Source organism: Chelmon rostratus, chromosome 3 (assembly GCF_017976325.1).
Source record: "Chelmon rostratus isolate fCheRos1 chromosome 3, fCheRos1.pri, whole genome shotgun sequence".
Taxonomy (NCBI): Eukaryota; Metazoa; Chordata; class Actinopteri; order Chaetodontiformes; family Chaetodontidae; genus Chelmon; species Chelmon rostratus.
The window spans coordinates 4,433,784-4,452,328 of NC_055660.1; the positions used below are offsets into that span (position 1 = coordinate 4,433,784).

The 18,545-nt window shown below is 43.9% G+C and overlaps 1 protein-coding gene across 1 annotated transcript in view; it reads left to right on the plus strand.

The window, feature by feature from the left end:
- fhip1aa (FHF complex subunit HOOK interacting protein 1Aa) overlaps window positions 1–18,349 on the plus strand; it is a 32,692-nt gene extending 14,343 nt beyond the window's left edge. Inside the window, exons 3-13 of the mRNA XM_041933765.1 lie at window positions 217–437; window positions 5,381–6,055; window positions 7,730–7,888; window positions 8,023–8,109; window positions 8,826–8,993; window positions 10,280–10,359; window positions 10,564–10,766; window positions 11,814–12,833; window positions 12,921–13,099; window positions 13,513–13,633; window positions 15,722–18,349. Coding sequence (XP_041789699.1) covers window positions 330–437; window positions 5,381–6,055; window positions 7,730–7,888; window positions 8,023–8,109; window positions 8,826–8,993; window positions 10,280–10,359; window positions 10,564–10,766; window positions 11,814–12,833; window positions 12,921–13,099; window positions 13,513–13,633; window positions 15,722–15,918 — 2,997 coding nt within the window. The 5' untranslated portion in view covers window positions 217–329 and the 3' untranslated portion in view covers window positions 15,919–18,349. The remainder of the gene's footprint in view (window positions 1–216; window positions 438–5,380; window positions 6,056–7,729; window positions 7,889–8,022; window positions 8,110–8,825; window positions 8,994–10,279; window positions 10,360–10,563; window positions 10,767–11,813; window positions 12,834–12,920; window positions 13,100–13,512; window positions 13,634–15,721) is intronic.
- Window positions 18,350–18,545: the final 196 nt, after the last annotated feature.

Sequence of the window (18,545 nt, forward strand, 5' to 3'; positions counted from 1 at the left end):
CGCTCCGCTCCTGAGTCATCTGACTTTGCCTGTTATTGTTCTCTTTCCTGCATGCCTGTCATAGCTGCTGTCTGGCCATGCAGAGGGAGAGCAGTGCGCTGCGTTCACCGCTCATATCGCTGCAATCTCTGCTGCTGTTTTATGAAGCGACTTTTCGCGGCTCTGTGTGTGACGATGTCTGCTTGTGTTTTTTTTTTTTTTCTTCTGCATCCTCAGGTCCTCTGTGATTATGCGTCCTCCTGTGGTTATGGTTGCACCCAGTAAGCAGTCAGGAATGTCCTCCTTCTCCTGCCTATGACATGGTTTAACCCACGTCTCATCTGGTCACCATGATGGCCTCCATGGTTGCCAACGGAAACCGAGATGGGCAGTCTCTGGTCTTGAAAGGGGTGGATCCAGAGACCTGCATGATTGTGTTCAAGAACCACTGGGCTCAGGTAAAACTAGCTCACCTGTCCTGCAGTTTAGAGGAGTAGTTTCCAGAAATACACTTATTTACCTTTTTTGCACACTGTTGAATGAGAAAGTCACTTACACTCTCATGGAGCACTCTGGGAGTTTAATGGTTACCCTGTACACCATATCACCACAGTGTCCCAGGTCTGATTCTGACAGGGGACCTTTGTGGCACGTCAAACCCCTCTTACTACCCTGTCCGGCTCTTCACTGTCCAATAAAGGCAAAAATGGTGAAAAAAATCTAAGAAAAAAGAAGGAATCTGATTCTGGAGTCTGTGCTTTAAGTATACAGCAATAGCCAGGAGGCAATTAGCTTAGCTTAGCATAAAGACTGGAAGCTAGGGCACAACTTGTGGTTTTAGAGGGAGTTAAGTGTCAATTTTTCTGCCCACCCATCACTTCTGTGCTGCATTTTCTGCAACTTCGGCAATAGTCGCAACTTATAAACTCCATGTAAACCCACAAATTGTTGCTTTTACATTTCTGATTGTGTGCAGACTAAACTAACAAGATAGACCACGTCAGTGAGTTTCAGAGGCGTTTTTACGTGTATTTGGACAGAGCAAGGCTAGCTGCTTCTGGCCTTTAGGCTAAGATAAGATAATCGTTTGAGAGCATATTTTCTAAAACTAAGCTGAATCATTTGTTTTAAATATTTCCAAATGCCAGTTATGCCATCATCAAGCTGCAGCTAAGCTTGTCTTTAAAATAGTTTCAGCTTGTTTTCCCTTAAAACAAAGCAATGTCGTCACAGATTCTGAGTAACGAGTGATTTTCTAGAAGAGCTTGGACTGTTTAGCATTTTACTAGAAAATAGAAACGACCGTAAAAAAGTCTAGAACATCTTGTAATCATCTTGTTGCCCCTAAGATTTATCTTGTGACCCGTTGGAGAGATCCTGACCCCATGTCGGAAACCACCACTTTAACAAAGAGTGCCAAAGTCACTCTGTTCAGGCACAAAACTGCAGCGCCGACCCCAAACTCTGAACTGCGGTGCAGTCATGGCCGGTGGAGTCTTGGCAGTGTGACGCCGGCTCTCGCAGACTCTTGGCTCTTTGCAGCAGCGTGTGTCCCCGTTCACCCCCGTGGTTCCTGGCAGCCTGCGAGACCTCGTCCTCCCACACCGAGATGAACGAACGTTATCCACGCTGACTGAAGGCTGACACTGTCCAGACACTGAGGGGATGGAGTGGTTGTCAGCGTGGGGTCCGACCCTGCTCACAGCTAAATGAACTGAATTCCTCTGGCTTCATTAAATTTTTCCACAGATAAGCTCGTAGGGATTAGCTGTGTTATTTGGGCAGAAGCTGTGCTGTTTAATGCAGATGTGTAGACCCGAAAGCTCTTGTTGGACTGGTTCCCCTCCGCTCAGAAATGTCTTTTGCTTATTGTTATTCATTTGGAAGTTTGACCTCCAGCGTGCAGACTGATGACTGTGCAGAGCTCAGCGCGAGAAGGATGTTTTCACATTCAGGAGGGAAGTTTCTCTGTGCTCAGCTGAGTTTGCACATTCGAGCGTGATTTGTGATCCTGCAGCGAGCGTTCATGGTCCAGTATTCAACTTAAAAAACTGTGTTGTGGAAACTTCAAAACCTCCAGTGTTTAACTGCCTCCTGTAGACAAACTTTAAAATTGGAAAACAGTTGTATATCCATAGATTCAGGACTTTTCATGAGGCAGATTTGATTTTAAGAATTTCACTTTTTTTGTCTTTAAACATGTGGAGGAGAATTTTCTTTGTGGCTAATTTTCTGACGTATTTTGTTCCTTAGTTTCTTGATAATTATGTGAGTTTATTATATTGCATTAGTTTGACAAACTCAGCTAGAAGTTTCATCGTTGATCTTGGAAATAATAGCTGGATAAAACATTGTACTCACCGGACTCAAGTAATTTCTACCAAGTACATTCTGAGTGAATACTAAGTCAAGTCCAGTGTTGTACATGAGCTTATTGTTTTGAATACAAACCAGGAGGTTGCCAAGTTTATCAGGCTCGACGGTTCAGTCCAGAGCAGGGACAGACCTGCACTGAGCACGACGGTACAACCTTTGTTTGATTTAACATACAGGGAATTTGCTTTAATTGTGATGATAAAATTAAAGCTCCCATAACTTAACCTTCATATCAAGATCCATGTGGCAGATTAGTTCCTTGCTGTCTGCCTGAGCTACTTTTTCCTTCTTAAGAAGTTGTTAAAACACAAGAGACTCGCAGCGTCTGGCTGAGCAGAAAAAACTCCCTGTTCCAGATTAAAGCTTCTGCTGCTTTAGGCAAACTGGCAGCACAGTTTCGCTCCTGCAGCGTCGCATTTCCACGCTTGGTTAATCTGTAGCCCGATAAGAGCGCTCTTGACTTTGGTTTCAGTTCGGAAAACCTTGAAATCCGAGCAACATGTTGTAAGTAATATTGGCCTCGTCCCTGTGCAAGAAGCTCTGCCCGGTTCACTGGCAGATGAGGTCTTCGTTCACTTATCTGCTGCTCTCCAGGCCTCACAGAGCTCTTTGTGTTTGTGACACGCGAAGTGATCTGTCAGCTGCTGTGGCTGCCAACAATCATTAACTATAGACGGTGAAGTATGGAGAGTTTGTTCTTCGTCAGAGTCTTCAGAGTTACTGACTCATTCCATTCATGGCAAATGCCAAACGTTTTATGAATGCGTTTCTGTGTGGAGATGCACAGTTTATGTGGAAACACTCCCATCCAGTGTACATTTAAGAGCATCATCAGACCAGTTAGGCAGATGGGATACTTTTTGTAATATGAACACCTTAAAATTGGCTCTTCAGAGCACTGCCTGAGTCTGACGCTGCAAATGTCATCTTTTATTGATAAGGCATAAAATATGCGTCAAAACACCCATCGAGGCCTGCACTTAACAAGCTGACTAATCATAAAACTCCAGAAGTTTTAACAAAAGACACCAACATCAGCAAATTTGGCACTGATGTGCTGTTACAAAAAAAGGACAAGGACAAAAGAAAAAAAGTTTTAGCACCATTTTTTCCCTTAAATATCCTCTTTTTGAGTAAAATTACAGTTTGTAATTTTTTTTTGTGTTTTTCTTTTAAATACCAAGTTCTATATATCAGTGTACTTCAAACTGCAGGCTAGGGTTGAAAACATGATGCATATTTATGGTATTTTAATGTTTTTTTTTTTTTTCTGATAGAATTGAGTTTTAAATCTTAACTTATCCAGGATTGTTTCCGTTTGAGCAGACTTTTCTTTTTCAGCATGGCCCTGCTCACACTCACACACCTGCAAACTGCCCAGTACAACCAGTCAGATGCGTTGGTACGGCCTGTGCAGCCGATAATTTACTGAGTCTGTGATGCTGCCTTCAGTTTGACATCTGCCACGTTTCCTGTCCGACCAACATCCAACAACCCGCCCCCCCGATGCTCCTGATCAGTCACATTCAGTCTGTGCTTTACTGAACTACAATATAAATTCAAGCTTACTTGCAGCTGCTTTACAAACAATGCTCATACTCCAGGCATCACAGTTTAACAAACTTTAACCTTGTCTGTAAGCCTTGACAGTGTCAGTAACTTGCCAGCAGGCAGCCCCCAACCCCAGTCTGACTCCTCCATATGTCCGGTAAGTAAAATCCTGGAGCGATTCTCAAACCTGGCCACTTCCTGTCTCCCCCTGTGATGGCCGGGGAGCCTGAACTGGACTGATCCCTGAGCCTCAGGCCCCTTCGGGCTCAGACAGGGATTACGAACTCTGTCCTCTTGTTTCCATCAGCCATGCCCAGTTCTCTTGTGCACAGCCAGTTATTGTCATGGCAGCAGTGGCAGGCTGGGGACACTGGCTCCATTATTGTGACTCTGGTTTCTACGCAGCGGACTCACAAGGGAGGGACTGGATACACAAAGGACTGTTTCACTGTGTCCTACCAAACTGAGTTTATCTGCACTGTGCTGCGGGTCTCTTTGCACCACATTATTGTTGGAAGTTAAAGAAAGGAGTGAATGATTTTTCCTTCAATGCATCAGTTTTCATTTAACATGGTTTACAAGCACCGTCTACACAGATATGATTAAACCTGCTATCAAAAGGAAATACTGAGAATACTATAGACTATATTGTACATTATGTGAGAGATAAAGTTAGGATCCTCTTTGTCAACATAAATGGAAGCATATTCAACATTTTTACAATTTGTATATCCCTGAAATCAATTTGTTTCCTCTTTAGAGTTCATTGATTGAGTTTCTGTCACTCTTTGTTTCGTGTTCTCCAGAGCGGTCACAGTAACGATGAGGAGCAGTCAGCAGTGTGTAGCCGTGTTTCCCACGTATGGGATTAATCTGGTGGCCCACCGATAAAGATTTGTCTCCTTCCAAACTGACTTTTGTGAAATAATTTTGTGTTTTTTATTTTCTCTTTTCAAAAGGAGATGCAGTTGATTGGGTGGTGCATTCATGTGCCACCATGTTAAAGTGACCACTTGATTCCAGTAGCATTTAGCAAGTCTCCGATCCAAGAGTTGACCCCCCCCAAAAAAAAAAAAATGTGCTGTAACCTGGGCAAATGTGGCAGGTTGTGATCATCATCAGCCACATCACTGAGTGAATTCATTGCTTTGTTTGTGAAATCTAGCGTTTGATTAATATGAAAACCTATATACTCTGCTGGCAAAGTGACAATAGCTTTACTCTGTGATTTTAAATATTTTCTCCTCTATTTAAAACTTTCCACCAAAATTGTTCTTATCTCTTTACGTTTGTTTTTGACGTCTAATTCTACAACCTGTGGCTTTGTCTTGTTCTGTTTGAATATAGTAATAATAGCCGAAGCATAATAGCTTATTACTTTGCAAAGTTTGCAGATGTTTTTGCATGAAAATCCAATAACACATGGTTATAATGTGTTCAGTTTAAATAATATCCTTCTTGTTTCTTACCGTAGGTGGTGAAGATCCTAGAAAAGCATGACCCCCTGCGCAGCAGCTCCACCCCGCCCTCCCTGAGTGTCATCAACCTCAGCTCCGGCGGCGGCCCTCGTTTCGGCCCCATCCCCGGAGACGAGGCGAACGCGGTGCAGAACTATGTGGAGCACATGCTGTTCCTGCTGATGGAGGAGGAGAGCGGTCAGGCCGGCGCCATGGGCCCCATCCTGGAGTTTGTGGTGATGGAGAATGTGATGGAGCGTCTCTTCGTGTGGAGCCTGCGCAGGGAGTTCACAGACGACATGAAGCTCGAGCAGCTGAAGATGTACGAGATGCTGGTGGGGCAGGCGCACCAGCCGCTGCTGCATCACAAGCCCATCCTGCGGCCGCTCATGATGCTGCTGTCGTCGTGCTCGGGCACGGCTGCGCCGCAGGTCGAAGCCGAGCTGGTGCTGCTGCTCAACCAGCTGTGCTGCGTGCTGGCAAAGGACCCTTCGATTCTGGAGCTGTTTTTCCACACCAGCGAGGATCAGGGAGCCACCAACTTCCTCATCTTCTCACTGCTCATCCCCTTCATCCACAGGGAGGGCACAGTGGGCCAGCAGGCCAGAGATGCACTGCTGCTCATTATGTCATTGTCCGCTGAGAACGAGCGAGTGGCCAAACACGTCGCAGAGAACACCTACTTCTGTCCGGTCAGTCCCAGATGATGAATTTGCTTTCCTTCCCTCTTCCTCTTGCTCTGACTCACCTGGTGGGTTTTGGTTTCTGTGAATCTCACCACACTCAATGCTTCTTTTTTCTTCCCAGATAGCTCAATTCATCCTTATTCTCCCACAGCCACTGTAAAATCCCACACCTCTCTCACCCTGGGCATCATAATCAGGCCAAAATATGCAGATGAATTCACGAAGCCACTTGAAGCGAGGTTGAAACATCTCTGGCATTGAATGTCTGGCATTCAGAAGATTATGGCACGGCTACAAGCTAATCCCATGTAAATAATGCCATTTACCCGCAGCTGCAGACATCACAGTGAAAAAAAAGCTTTTGATGCGATGCCAGTTTAGCAACTAGAGTCTGAATTTAATGGATTCCACTGGCAAGCTACAAGGATAATCCTATAGAGGATGTATGCATCAGTGCAACACTAATGATGCACCCATCTTGCAGTTGAATTAGACTGCAGTGCTATAGATCTGTTGTTTGAAATCTTACCCTGTAAATACTTAATCGTTCGTTATGTGGAAAGCCTGCTGACATTAACGCATTAATTAGTGACCTAATTACCATATCATGATGATTATGACAGGAAAGGTATAGGCAATGAAACAGTTTGCTGTTGAAATATTGATAGAGCCGACCTGTAGGAGGCATAAATCCATATGGATGCTGTCTGACTGTGCCAGGAGAAACAGGCCGGCTGATGTGTAGGCTGCTGCAGTGCTCTGCTTACTTCTGCATTACATTATGAAAAAGTGGAAAAGAAATGATTTACAAAAGTATTTTGCGTCGCATTCTGCAGAAAACACCATTATAAATCTGTTGTGTGGAGCTGGAAGTAAAACTGACTGCCGAGAAGCCGTGCTTGGATAATTTTTGCAGTGCATGGCCTCATTAATGTTGAACGAAGCCCATAATATTCACTGTGTAATTACTTATGTCAGATTATTTTTCATTGGACTGTATATATCACATGCAGTGTGTTTTTTTTTTTTTTTTTACACTGCAGGTAAAACATCCTCTGGGCCTTTTTTACTGTAGTTTTGCTGTGGAGGCTAACATCTGAATAGCATTATAGATTAATTAGCATTAAGCGCTTAAAAAAAAAAGTTTATGACCAAACGTCTTTGACAAACTGTGGCGTCTATTTGCCTGGATGGACAGAAGCTCTGCAGTCTGTTCTGCATGATTTTATAACAAAACAAGAGTCTACATTCAAGCTGCTGCTGCTAGCTCTGTGCAGCTGTGCACTGCAGTGCCTTCAGCATGCTAACATGCTCACAGTGACAATGCTAACATGCTGATGTTTAGCAGGTGTCATTTTTACCACTACGTACCACGTAGTTTAGTGTGCTAGCATGCATTTTGACTTGATGACGCTAAAAGAAAAGCTAGTTATTGCAAATTACCCTGTGAGGATCTTGGACCAAATTTCCCAGCAGTCCATCTAATAGCTGTCAAGACGTTTCACCCAAAGCAGATGGCGCTAGAGGAAAAGTGACCAAAGTCACTGAATACACACATGCACAACATGTAAAATCACTCTGAGCTGATTTGTTTTGTAGATTTTGACCTATGTGAAAGGATTTGTGAAAACCTTGAGCTACGCAGCCTCTGATTGGTTGCTGGCACCTCTCTCCCGTCAGGTGCTGGCCACGGGGCTGAGCGGCCTGTACTCGTCTCTGCCCACCAAGCTGGAGGTTCCTAACGAGGAGTGGCACTGCCTGCATAAAGAGGACTGGCTCCAGATGCCGTCCCTTGTCCAGTTTCTCAACTCGCTGGAGTTCTGCAACGCTGTCATTCAGGTGAAAACGTGCAGCGAGGCAGCACGCTCGAGGCTCTGCCACATGAGAAGTGTATTCACACGTGGTCAATGGCTGCAACCGTCTGATTGGCTGCGCTCTTGACTGACATGTGTCTTAACATTGGCTGTTCCCAGGTGGCCCACCCTGATATCAGAGACCAGCTGGTTGGCTACATCTACAACGGCTTCCTCGTGCCTGTCCTGGCCCCGGCCCTGCACAAGGTTGGGACTCTTCTTCTCCCTCCCCTTCATCTCCATGTAATGCCTCATTTGGACAAGCATACAGTATATTCCAGGAAGTTGGTGCTCCTCAGTAACTAAACTTATTGTTGTAGATGACATTTTACCATTCACCATATTACAGAAGGGAAATATGCTTATTCACTTTCATGCCTAAAGTTAGATGAGAAGATATATTTGTCTCTATTGCTGTCCATTCAATATAAAGCAGCAGCCAGGCTACGGTTAGCTTAGCATAGCATAAATGCTAGGAACAGAAATAAACGACTAACCAGGACCTGTCCAAAGGTGAAAAATCTGTTGGGTTAATAAAACCTGGTGTAACATGTTTATTGGTGAACTTCAGAGGTGCTGGTAGTTGTGGATTTCTTTTACATTTCTTTTTACCTTTTTAGAGAGCTAGTTTAGCTGTCTTTGTGCTAAGCTAAGCTATCCAGCGTCTGGCTGTGTATGTACAACGCAGATATGGGAGTGGTATCGATCTTCTCATCTAACTTTCGGGCAACAAAGGAAATATTTCACAATAGTTTCATTCATAAGAAATACTTTATTGTTCTGTTTGCTTTCATCTGTGCAGAGCTGAAGCTAATTCATACAGTAATAATAAATCTACAGTGTAGCGTGCAGTCAGAATAGTATACGCGTGTCCACGTAACAGCCCATCATCTTTCCGCTCCTGTCTTCCAACCTCTGTGAAGCTGACCCTCGAGGAGGTGATGACCACCACGGCCTACCTCGACCTCTTCCTGAGGAGCGTCACCGAGCCGGCCCTGCTGCAGACCTTCCTCGCCTTCATCCTCCTCCACCGACACGAGAGCGTCCACATTTTAGATACTCTTGTCAGCCGCATCAACACGCCCTTCCAGGTACCAGGGCGGACCTTGATTTGCATGTCCTCTCTTGTCAGCATGACTCAGCGGTTAATAAGTCCAGAAAAACTACCCAAGAGGGCTTGGACCCACGGTGAAACTTTAAATGTCAGCACCAAAGCTGGCAGATTGTTGCCATGGTGACGCTCAGATGCAGAGATATATAGCCGGTTAGTGAAGCAGCTGATATCAGCGTTTTAACACAGTCCTATATGTATGTGGGAACATCTTGTTCAAATATTTTGGCAGACCTAAAATATGCTCGTTTAATATGCTGTTTGTGTAAATGCCTCACGGAGTTCCCTCCAGTGTTTGCTAACAGTCAGCTTTCACACACCTGCAGCTGAGTGAAAAATTAGCGACATGTTTGCTTTTTGAATACTTGACCTGGAGCCAAATTAAACATTGACTGACATGCAAATATTCCACATTTCAGCTATTTTATTTTCCTAGTGCTGCAAAAACAATCAGCTCTCAAAAACAAGAAAAAAAGCAGTAAAATTTGGGGAAATATCACTTCAATTCAGCAAAATTATCTGAAAACAGAACAGGAAAAAATACGAGGAAAAATATGTAGTCTCAAAGAACCCACAGTTATCTTTATCTTAAAAACTTTCGTACTTGTGAGTTTTGATCATGATTGATGATTCTGGGAATTTTTGTGTCAGATTACTCAGAACAAGATATAAAACATTACGTAAAGTAAGATGTTATAATAACATATGATTATGAAGATGTATTATGATAATTAAGGACAAAAAAAAAGGTTGAACAACAATTTATTGCCTTGATTTAAGATATTTCACATGTTTAAAGCCCTTACAAAGACCTACAATGGTCAAAACATGTTGGTTTTTTAAATTATTTAAAGGCTTTTTAATATTTCCCTCCTCGTTTGTTGTACATGTCCTTACATTTGCAGCACCTGGATTGCCTTCTTGTTTGAAGTACGCTTTTTTATTTTCCTTTCTGCTTTTACCTTTAAAATTTGGCACATCTTAGGAAGCCATGCTCCTCTTGCTGCTGCAGAATTTAGTAACTTTGAAGGAAAAACGTATGCACAGAATATAATTTTAAACTTCATACTTTACAGAAATCTTTAAAAACATTGAATCTCCTTGACCTTCTGTAGTCCAATCAAAGCAAACAAGACTAATCTCCTGATTAGCTCTATCTTACTCAGATTTTTAGCCATGCTAGCGGCACGGCTCTGTGGGTGGATGTCCATCTGTCTGTCAGTCGCTGTAATGCCTTCAGTTGTGTCTTTCTATTCATGTCTCCAGCTAGGCACTGTGTCTCTGGCACTTTTCCGCACTCTCATTGGCTTGTACTGTGAAGATGTGATGCTGCAGCTCATATTGAGGTGAGTGGCTCACACGTTGACTTATCCCAGTGATGAAGCGTGGTGCATCTAATTGGTTTACGACATGATGAGCTTTTACTCTGTACCTCCCACCATGCGGGCCTGTGTTACCATCTGTCAGCCCACCCCTCCCTCCTGCACTCCCCCTCCTACGACCACCCGTTGGTTTTCCTAACAGGATCCGTTCCCACTCTGCCTCCCCAGGTACCTGATCCCCTGTAATCACATGATGTTGAGTCAGAGACGCGTGGTGAGGGAGAGGGACTGCTACTCGGTGTCGGCAGCCAAGATCCTGGCATTAACGCCGTCCTGCTGCTCACCTGATCGCAGCCCCCCGCCTCTCCGACAGCTGGACTCCATCCTCTTTTCCAAGGGTGCAGAGACTCCCAGCAACACCAGCAGCACGGGTGAGAGGGACGGGGCATTAAAGGCACATTCTGTCTGGTTTATTACAGCTTGGAACTTAGTTTTACAGTATTGGACATCATTTCAGTGGGTAATGACAACATGGTGCTCGCCAAAGTAATTTCTTAGATCTGGGAACTGGGAGATAACGCTATAATGAAGTCCGATGAGACAAGAAACACGAGGACGAGCATGCAGGTTGTAAACAAGCCAACCGTTTTGCCAGATTATCTAAACCACTTTATTTGGAGGTAAAACAGAACATTTGCACACCAGAAATGTTGGTAATAATCGGTCATTGCAGAGGGAAACTGTGCAAATAACTAGTTGGACTAGGAAGTTGAGCTATAAACTGTGATGGATGATTACAACTGACAAAAATGACCATTGACATTGTTTCTCTTCTAAATAAGCCTGGCTGAGCCCCCCACCAGCTACATGATGCCTTGGTTTTAATAATGCTCTGTGAGACTGCTGAATGCTTTTACTTTTCTCCCAAATGTGCTACAGATGAACAAATGACTGCTTTCATCCATATTTGTAATCAGCTTTCATAGATGCTTTTATTTTTTGCTGCTTTCAAATCAGCTGCAAAGGGGAATTCATCCAGAGGATTTTACTATTCATAACCTCATTTGAGTGTGTGCATGTTGTAACCTCGGTAATGGTGGTGTGCAGTCAAAACAAACAGGACAAACAGAGCATGACGGAGGGAAATGGAAAATTATTCATTGCAGCAGTTAGAGAGCTTAAACTCAAAATATACAAAAAGGGGTGTAATTTATTAACATTGCTTTTTCCAAATCTGTTTAAGCATCTTTTTGTGTGCGGCGCACAGTGTTGATCTGCATTTACCTGGGACGTGAACATATAGCAGGATGATTATGAGTGTTTTGTCAGATGCGTGAGATCTCCCGCTGTGTCGCTGTATAACATCACTTCATCCCCTGTAGTTGCGTGTCAGACTCATTAGTTCTGCTCTGTGCGAGTGCTGCTCCGAGGTGCTGCACTCCAGCTTTAATCAGCATTTCTCACCTGTTTTTTCCCAGAGGAGCACGAGAGCTTCTCAGAAGAGGATGACGGCTCAGGGAACTCCTGCACCATCGGCTCAGAAATCTACCTGGATGTCAGTTATCTTCATTACCTCTATGACGCCCGTCTGAGCATCAGCAGCTGCATACGGGCCTGCCAGGTTTGGTCAGCCCCGTACGATGGCGAGGACCCCCCTCCTGAGAAATATCAGCCCGGTGTCCTCGAGGAGCCGGGGCTGAAGAGTCGGCAAAACCAGCTGGCTCCCAAGAGAGTTCCACAGCTGCTGGCGCCACGCCCTCGACCCTGCCCGCCACCGAACACAGAACTGCCCTCCATCAACCAGCTGGAGCTGGAGTGGGACGATAGTTACGACGCGTGCCCGGTGCAGACTGATGAGGCCCCTGCGCAGAGTAAACCTCCACAGCAGCCCCCTGCTGAGCCCCCACAGCACATCCAGGAGATGAGGAAAACCGCCATCATGCTGGTAAAAGGCTCATACATCGAAGAAAACGAGTTCCAGGACGACGCCATGGTATACGATCTTGTCGCCAAGAAAGACACCAGAGATGTCGAGCGCGGAAAGCTCAAATCCAGCAGGTCTGAATCAGGAGAAACCCAGCCGGGCTCAGCAGAAGTTCCCCTAAAAAACGGACTAAGTCTAACACTTCCAACCTCTCTGATGGCTGATAACAGCAAGAATAGCTCGGACTCAAAGGTTAAAGGTCAGACAGATTGTAATTCCAACCTCCAAAACAACACTACCGCTGCTGAGTTGGGTGATGACCTTCTGGCTCAATACGAGGAGCTCATTCGTACGCTGGATACTGAAGCAGGTGGAAAGCAGGTCAAAACTGATGGGGAGTTGAAGAAGCCTGTCACTCCTGCAGAGGAGGAGGAGAAGGAGGAGGAGGAGGAGGAGATGGACTTCACCTCCTTCTCTGCTGAGACGCCAGAAGCGGAGAAACTGCAGTCGCCGTTTGGGGCCGTTAAGTTTTGCAGCGGGAGTGCAAGTAGAAGCCATTCAGTGCCTTTTACAGGTAAGTTAAGAGAAAGCTTCTTTATTTACCAAAAATTACACTCGGAGAGCACGATTAAAAGACTGTTTACGATTATTCTGTCTGCAGGTCCATTTGTCAGCGTGCTGTTGTCCCGTATGGAGAACATGCTGTCTAATTCGCTTCATGTCAACTTGCTGTTGACGGGCATCCTGGCCCAGCTGGCCACCTACCCTCAGCCTCTCCTGCGCTCGTTCCTCCTCAACACCAACCTGGTCTTTCAGCCGACCGTTCGCTCCCTTTACCAGGTAACGCAAACATGTCGTCTGCTGCATGCATGCATGCATGCGCAGGCAGGAGCGAGCCTTTTACTTCCTTTCCTTCCGCTGAGGCTTGTGTTTCATCAAGTAGACAAAAGGAAGAAAAAAGAAATCTCAGAAGATCAGGATTTTCTGTGGGATCACTGAACGATGCTGAAACATGCAGTTTCTTCTGTAAACAGGAAAACAATGGGTTGTTTGAAATCTGAGCACAGTTCTGTAGCTGCTCTTGAGTGATACGAAGTAAAAACGGCCTTTTTTATGCACAGCTTGACAAGAGATCCTTGATCAGTGCAATCAGGCTGCAGATTTCAAGGTTGCGCTCATTCATTTAGCTCTAATTACGTCAGTGTAAATAGTGCAGGTGTGATCCTGAGTTCCTTCGCTGCTTTTCCCTTCAGGTACTCGCCACCGTGAAGAACCAGATAGAAGAGGTGGCTGCCACCAGAAAAGACTTTCCCGAGCTGATCACTGCTGCCCAACACTGGCTGCTGGCGAGGGAGACTTCGTTCAAGGCAGCAGGTGATAATACACCCACGTCTGGGCTTTCTGTTTCTATGCCAGCGATGGTTGAATCTGGATTTTGATATAGATCTGTAACTATTTGAGATACACGTGAAAAATTAAGTATTTAAGATGTTCTTATTCAATTCTAACTTTTTTTTAAATTTTACTCCAGTACATACAGTGCTGACATTTAAAAGAATATGTAGTTGAACATTTTGGGAAATTTGCTTATTAGAGAGCTTATTAGTAAGCTTTTGAGGTGCTAGTAGGCAGGTATGCTAAGCTAATTGGCTCCTGGTGGTAGTTACATATTCCTCAAAATGTCCAGCTGTTCCTTTCAGATGTTGTGTTTTTACAAATGAGTGAGTGAGTTTGAGGCGTGAGTTGACATGGGTTTGAGAAATCATCTTCAGAAAGCCTCATGGTGTCCAGATTTTAAATATATTTGACACAATAATTCTTTATTAATCCCACAGCGGGGAAATTTGCTGCAGCAGTGAAGGGGATAGTTTAACAGTAAGAAGCATCAGCAAAAGAAGCAAGATGTGAAAAGTAAACAGTGTAATAAGTAAAACTGAGAGTAGTTGAATTCACATTATGGCAGGTAGGAAAAACTGATGTTGCAGCAGGAAGGAAGAAGCTGCAGTATCTCTCCTTCACACACTGTGGGTGAAGGAGCTGCCCCGTGCTGTCAGAGTGTCCTGCATGAGGTGGGACGTGTTCTCCATCATGGACGATAGCTCCGCCTAGGGGGCATCTCAGGACAGAGCTGGCCTTCTTAACCAGTCTGAGGCTCTCTCTTCTCAGCAGTCGAGGTGATGCTGAGTCAAAAAAGGTGTTCAGGAGTGCCCCCCCCCCCCGCAGACCTGAGTCTCCTCAGCACACACAGTCTGTTCTGGCTTTTCGTATAGAGTGTAGTTGTGTTGTCGGTGATTTCACAATCTCATTGTGTGTCCTCTGGATGCTGACGGGTGTAGGAGGAGTGTTGTGCTCTTTGGTTTTCCCTGCATTGATCTGGAGGCAGTTCATCTGGCACCAATCCAAAACCCCCTGCATCAGTTCTCTGTCCTCCCTGTCGTCCCCATCTGTGATGAGGCAGAGTCATCAGAGAACTTTCAGTCTGCAGTGTAGAGGGTGAAGAGGGAGGGAGCCAGGACTTGGAGTAGTCCATGATCCGTGCCGTGAGGTGGTGGTCCACCCCTGTGTGCCCCAGCTGGTCCCTCAGAAGCATGGACTGTCTGGTATTGAAATCACCGGAGAAATCAAAAAGCATGACTCTCAGAGTGCTTCCAGCCTCTTTCAGGAGGTAGCTGACAGCATCGTCCAGCCCAAAGGCAGGTTGATAGGCGGACTGTAGCGGGTCCATCGATGGGCTCACCAGGGGTGGAGATGGACAAGGACCAGCCTCTCTAATGCGATTAGACTCTAGATATCAGTTTTATAATGTACTTCCAGTACAACAGCTGGTTCAGGGTGAGACTTACTGTCTTAATATTACACTGATTTATTTTGGGAATATATTGGTGGCGACCTGATGACTAGAATATAAACTGCACTGTTGTGGAGTTCCTCAGTCTCACTAACTTGCTGTCAAAAGTGGGTCAAGTTCAAAACAACGTCTGCATTCATTATCGGTTGTGTTTTGGCTCGTGTTGGGAATCAGAATAAATTCTACTTGATTTTGTTAAGTCATGTGTCTTTGCTGTGCAGCTGCAGCTAAACGCTGGAGTTTCAAGCCGGCGTTTTGAACTAGATTCCCTGTGGTTTCAGAGTTGTACAAGCTACAGAAAACGTTGTCGGGAGTGTGTTTGTGGGAAGATAAGAGCCAGAATTTTCTGAGATGGGAAATTTAAAGGGAATTTTTTAGTTGGTTAACCAGAATTCTCCCCTTTCTTGTCCATGTTCACTGTTTTTCCAGAAGAGCAGCACTTAGGATCCCACTTTCTGGCTGAAATTATTTACAAATGGAGAAATCGTTAACATGAATATATTATGTTTACAAAATGTCCTAAATTCCGGCTGCATGTCATGGACTATATCCATGTGTATACATTTTGTGTTTTCATTTTGTCTTCGTAACTTGTTAAATCCTGATGTTCGCAGACAAAAGCAGCAGCAGACGCTCCACCCACGGCGAGGCGGGGAGGATCTTGAAGAGTTCACCGCCACCTAAACCCAAAGCCATCTCTCTGGATCGGACAGAAGTCTTCGCTACCGTCCTCTTCACGGAGTTCCTCAAAGAACTGGCTGCAGTCGCACAAGAGCACTCCATCTTATCATACATTCCTATGGAAGAGTGACCGCGTCCCGAAAGGCCTCTGCGATGAGTCCGACGTGACTCCGAAAGAGTTGGAAAGACTCCCTTTTATGATGGTTTTCTATTTTTTCAGCTTTTTCAGACACTACTCAATGAAGAAACCTCTGAGATTGTGTGATTTACACAACTGTTTTTTTAAAAAACGATAGCGTATTTATTTTCCGAGCAAAGATAATCAATTTCACACGCTTTTCAGTTTCATCTTTGGAGTTCCTTAAAGGGTTTTGGCATCCAACAAGGGGGCCTAAACTTTACGCCTGACCTGTTTGCTGAAGCCTGCACCAGCCGATAACGCTCATAAGAGCGAGCTCCAGGTCCACCAACCAAAGACAATCAGCCCCGATCTGAACTTCAGGGTTCTGCCGTCTTTCTGAATGTCTTCTACAACCAGCTCCAACCACGGCGAGATGTCCGCTGCACAGTGTGGTTCTGTGAAATACTCAGGTGGCCTTTCTTTGCAATGATTACACACCATGAGCGAGCACTGCGTGGAGCCTCTACTGCTTGGAGAGGGCGTTTGAATTCGCAGCATGAAAACATCATCCAGGGCTGGCGTCATCACTCCAAACTGCGTTCTCTGTTCATGCAACTGTTACGTGACTACATCTTTTTTTTTTTTGGTCAAGACAGGTCAGTCACTTTTGTCTATAAACTTTCCTGAGTGGCGTTTTTCTCACGACGTCTCTGCGTGTTGGATGTACATTTGTTCTGGTGTTTTCTGTTGATTCACGATGGTACCTCAGGAGATTTTTTAATGCACGTTTTGTTCTCTCGGTTCTTTAACGGCCTTTGGGTGAAGCAAAAGTTCCTCCAGTGCACTAGTTAGTTAATTAATGGGCTCCACATGTTCCTCAAATCAGAGCACAAACCCAGAATTATTCCTGCTATATTTAATTTGCCTTACGTTAGCGATGCTTTATAATGTACATATTGTAAGAAAAATGTTCTAATGACAGAGAACACTATGCAAATCAAGAATATTTTGGGTATAATTAAGTTTTGGATATTTTCAGACTGGGAAGGGGTATTTAAGCTTTTATGAGAGTTTCTATTGCCATATATTTTTTTTTTTTCAGTGAGGTTATACTTGAGGCTTGTTGTTATGGTTTGTCATCATCCTTTATTTAGGGATTATGTAGGGTGTTGTTTTAGTTGTGATAAGCCTGAAATCTCACTGCTGGGGAAGCCGTAGCTTTGCATCCATTGAAAACCATCTCAGATTGTAACGCTTACCGAGGGCAAACTTCTGGAAATTGCCTTTATTTTAGTCCAGGTGTTGCACACGGTTGTTCGTATGTTGATAAAATGAGATAATGCAAGAGAAGTATTTTGTTACAAAGCATGCCTCTACTGTCGAAATGAATTTACCAGGACACAAATACTTTTAAATTGGTGCCTAAATTATGATTTTAGTTCACATCATTGCCTGATCGTAAATGGATTTACTCAGGAGTAACACAGAATTTTACAGTTTAAGCTCATTATTTTTGGTGAATGAAAAAAAAAACTCTGATGCGTTCTCTTTCACAGTAATTTAACGCCACGAACACTGCTTTCACAAATCAATTCAAATTATCAATCACCACGTTTACAAATCGATAGAAAAACGCTGTTTAAAGTGCAGTTAAAATGTGGAAGTTTACCCAAGAATTAGAACATTTTTGAAGCTAATTTGTTTTATTAGATCTTTAATTTTCTGTAGAAAAATGTGTCAGGAATGATTAGAACTGATTAAGCAGAACAGATTTTTTTTCAGTAATGAAAAGATAATAATAGATCTAACAAAAAGTAAATGCATTTTCTGTAGAAACACATTTTTAGGGGAAAGAAAAGGGGATGAAAAGGCAACTGTACATCTAAGAGGCTATATGAGGTGGATCAATGTGGTCACTTCATAAATCCAACTAATAAGATGAAAAATTGTGTTTTTTGGTTTCAGATGTGTATTTTTCTTCCTGTTTAAATCCATTCAGTCAATAAACTATGCAGTAGGATCTGTTTGTACTTTTACAAAAATTTCTTGGACATGTATATTTGTATCAATCTAAGCCATTTTTACGATTATGGAATAAGTCTCTCTCCGGTGAAAGAATGTTTCAGAGCACTTTATCAGCCTTTTCTAATCGCAGTGCTACTCTGCACTGCTGACATGGACCCTCAACCAGCACAGATTCAGTCTGTTGTAACATACCCAGCACAGTATAACAAACACTGTTTCAGCAACATGAAAGCGTGGCATGAAAACGGGTATTATAACCAAAATTATAGACCTGTCTCAGTAGACTCCAAAGATTCATCCTTTCTGACACCATTTGGCCTCAGTTTTCTATCCAAGATGTGATCAGGTTTCTGTTTGTTGCTGATGTCTGAGACACAAAGGCATGCCTCTTTTAATAAAGACAACTGAAACTGGATGTGTTGACTTTTTCCCTCCACTCTCTAAACAAACAAAAGGAAAAAAAGAGAGAAGGTTTCAATACAGAAGCACAGCTGCTTTACCTAACAGGTTTCGACTGACACAATCAATATACTGTACTCGTTCCTTTGTGCCAGAAGTGGTTTGTGCATGTTTGTTCTGTTGACATTGACGTCCTCATTTAATACACATTT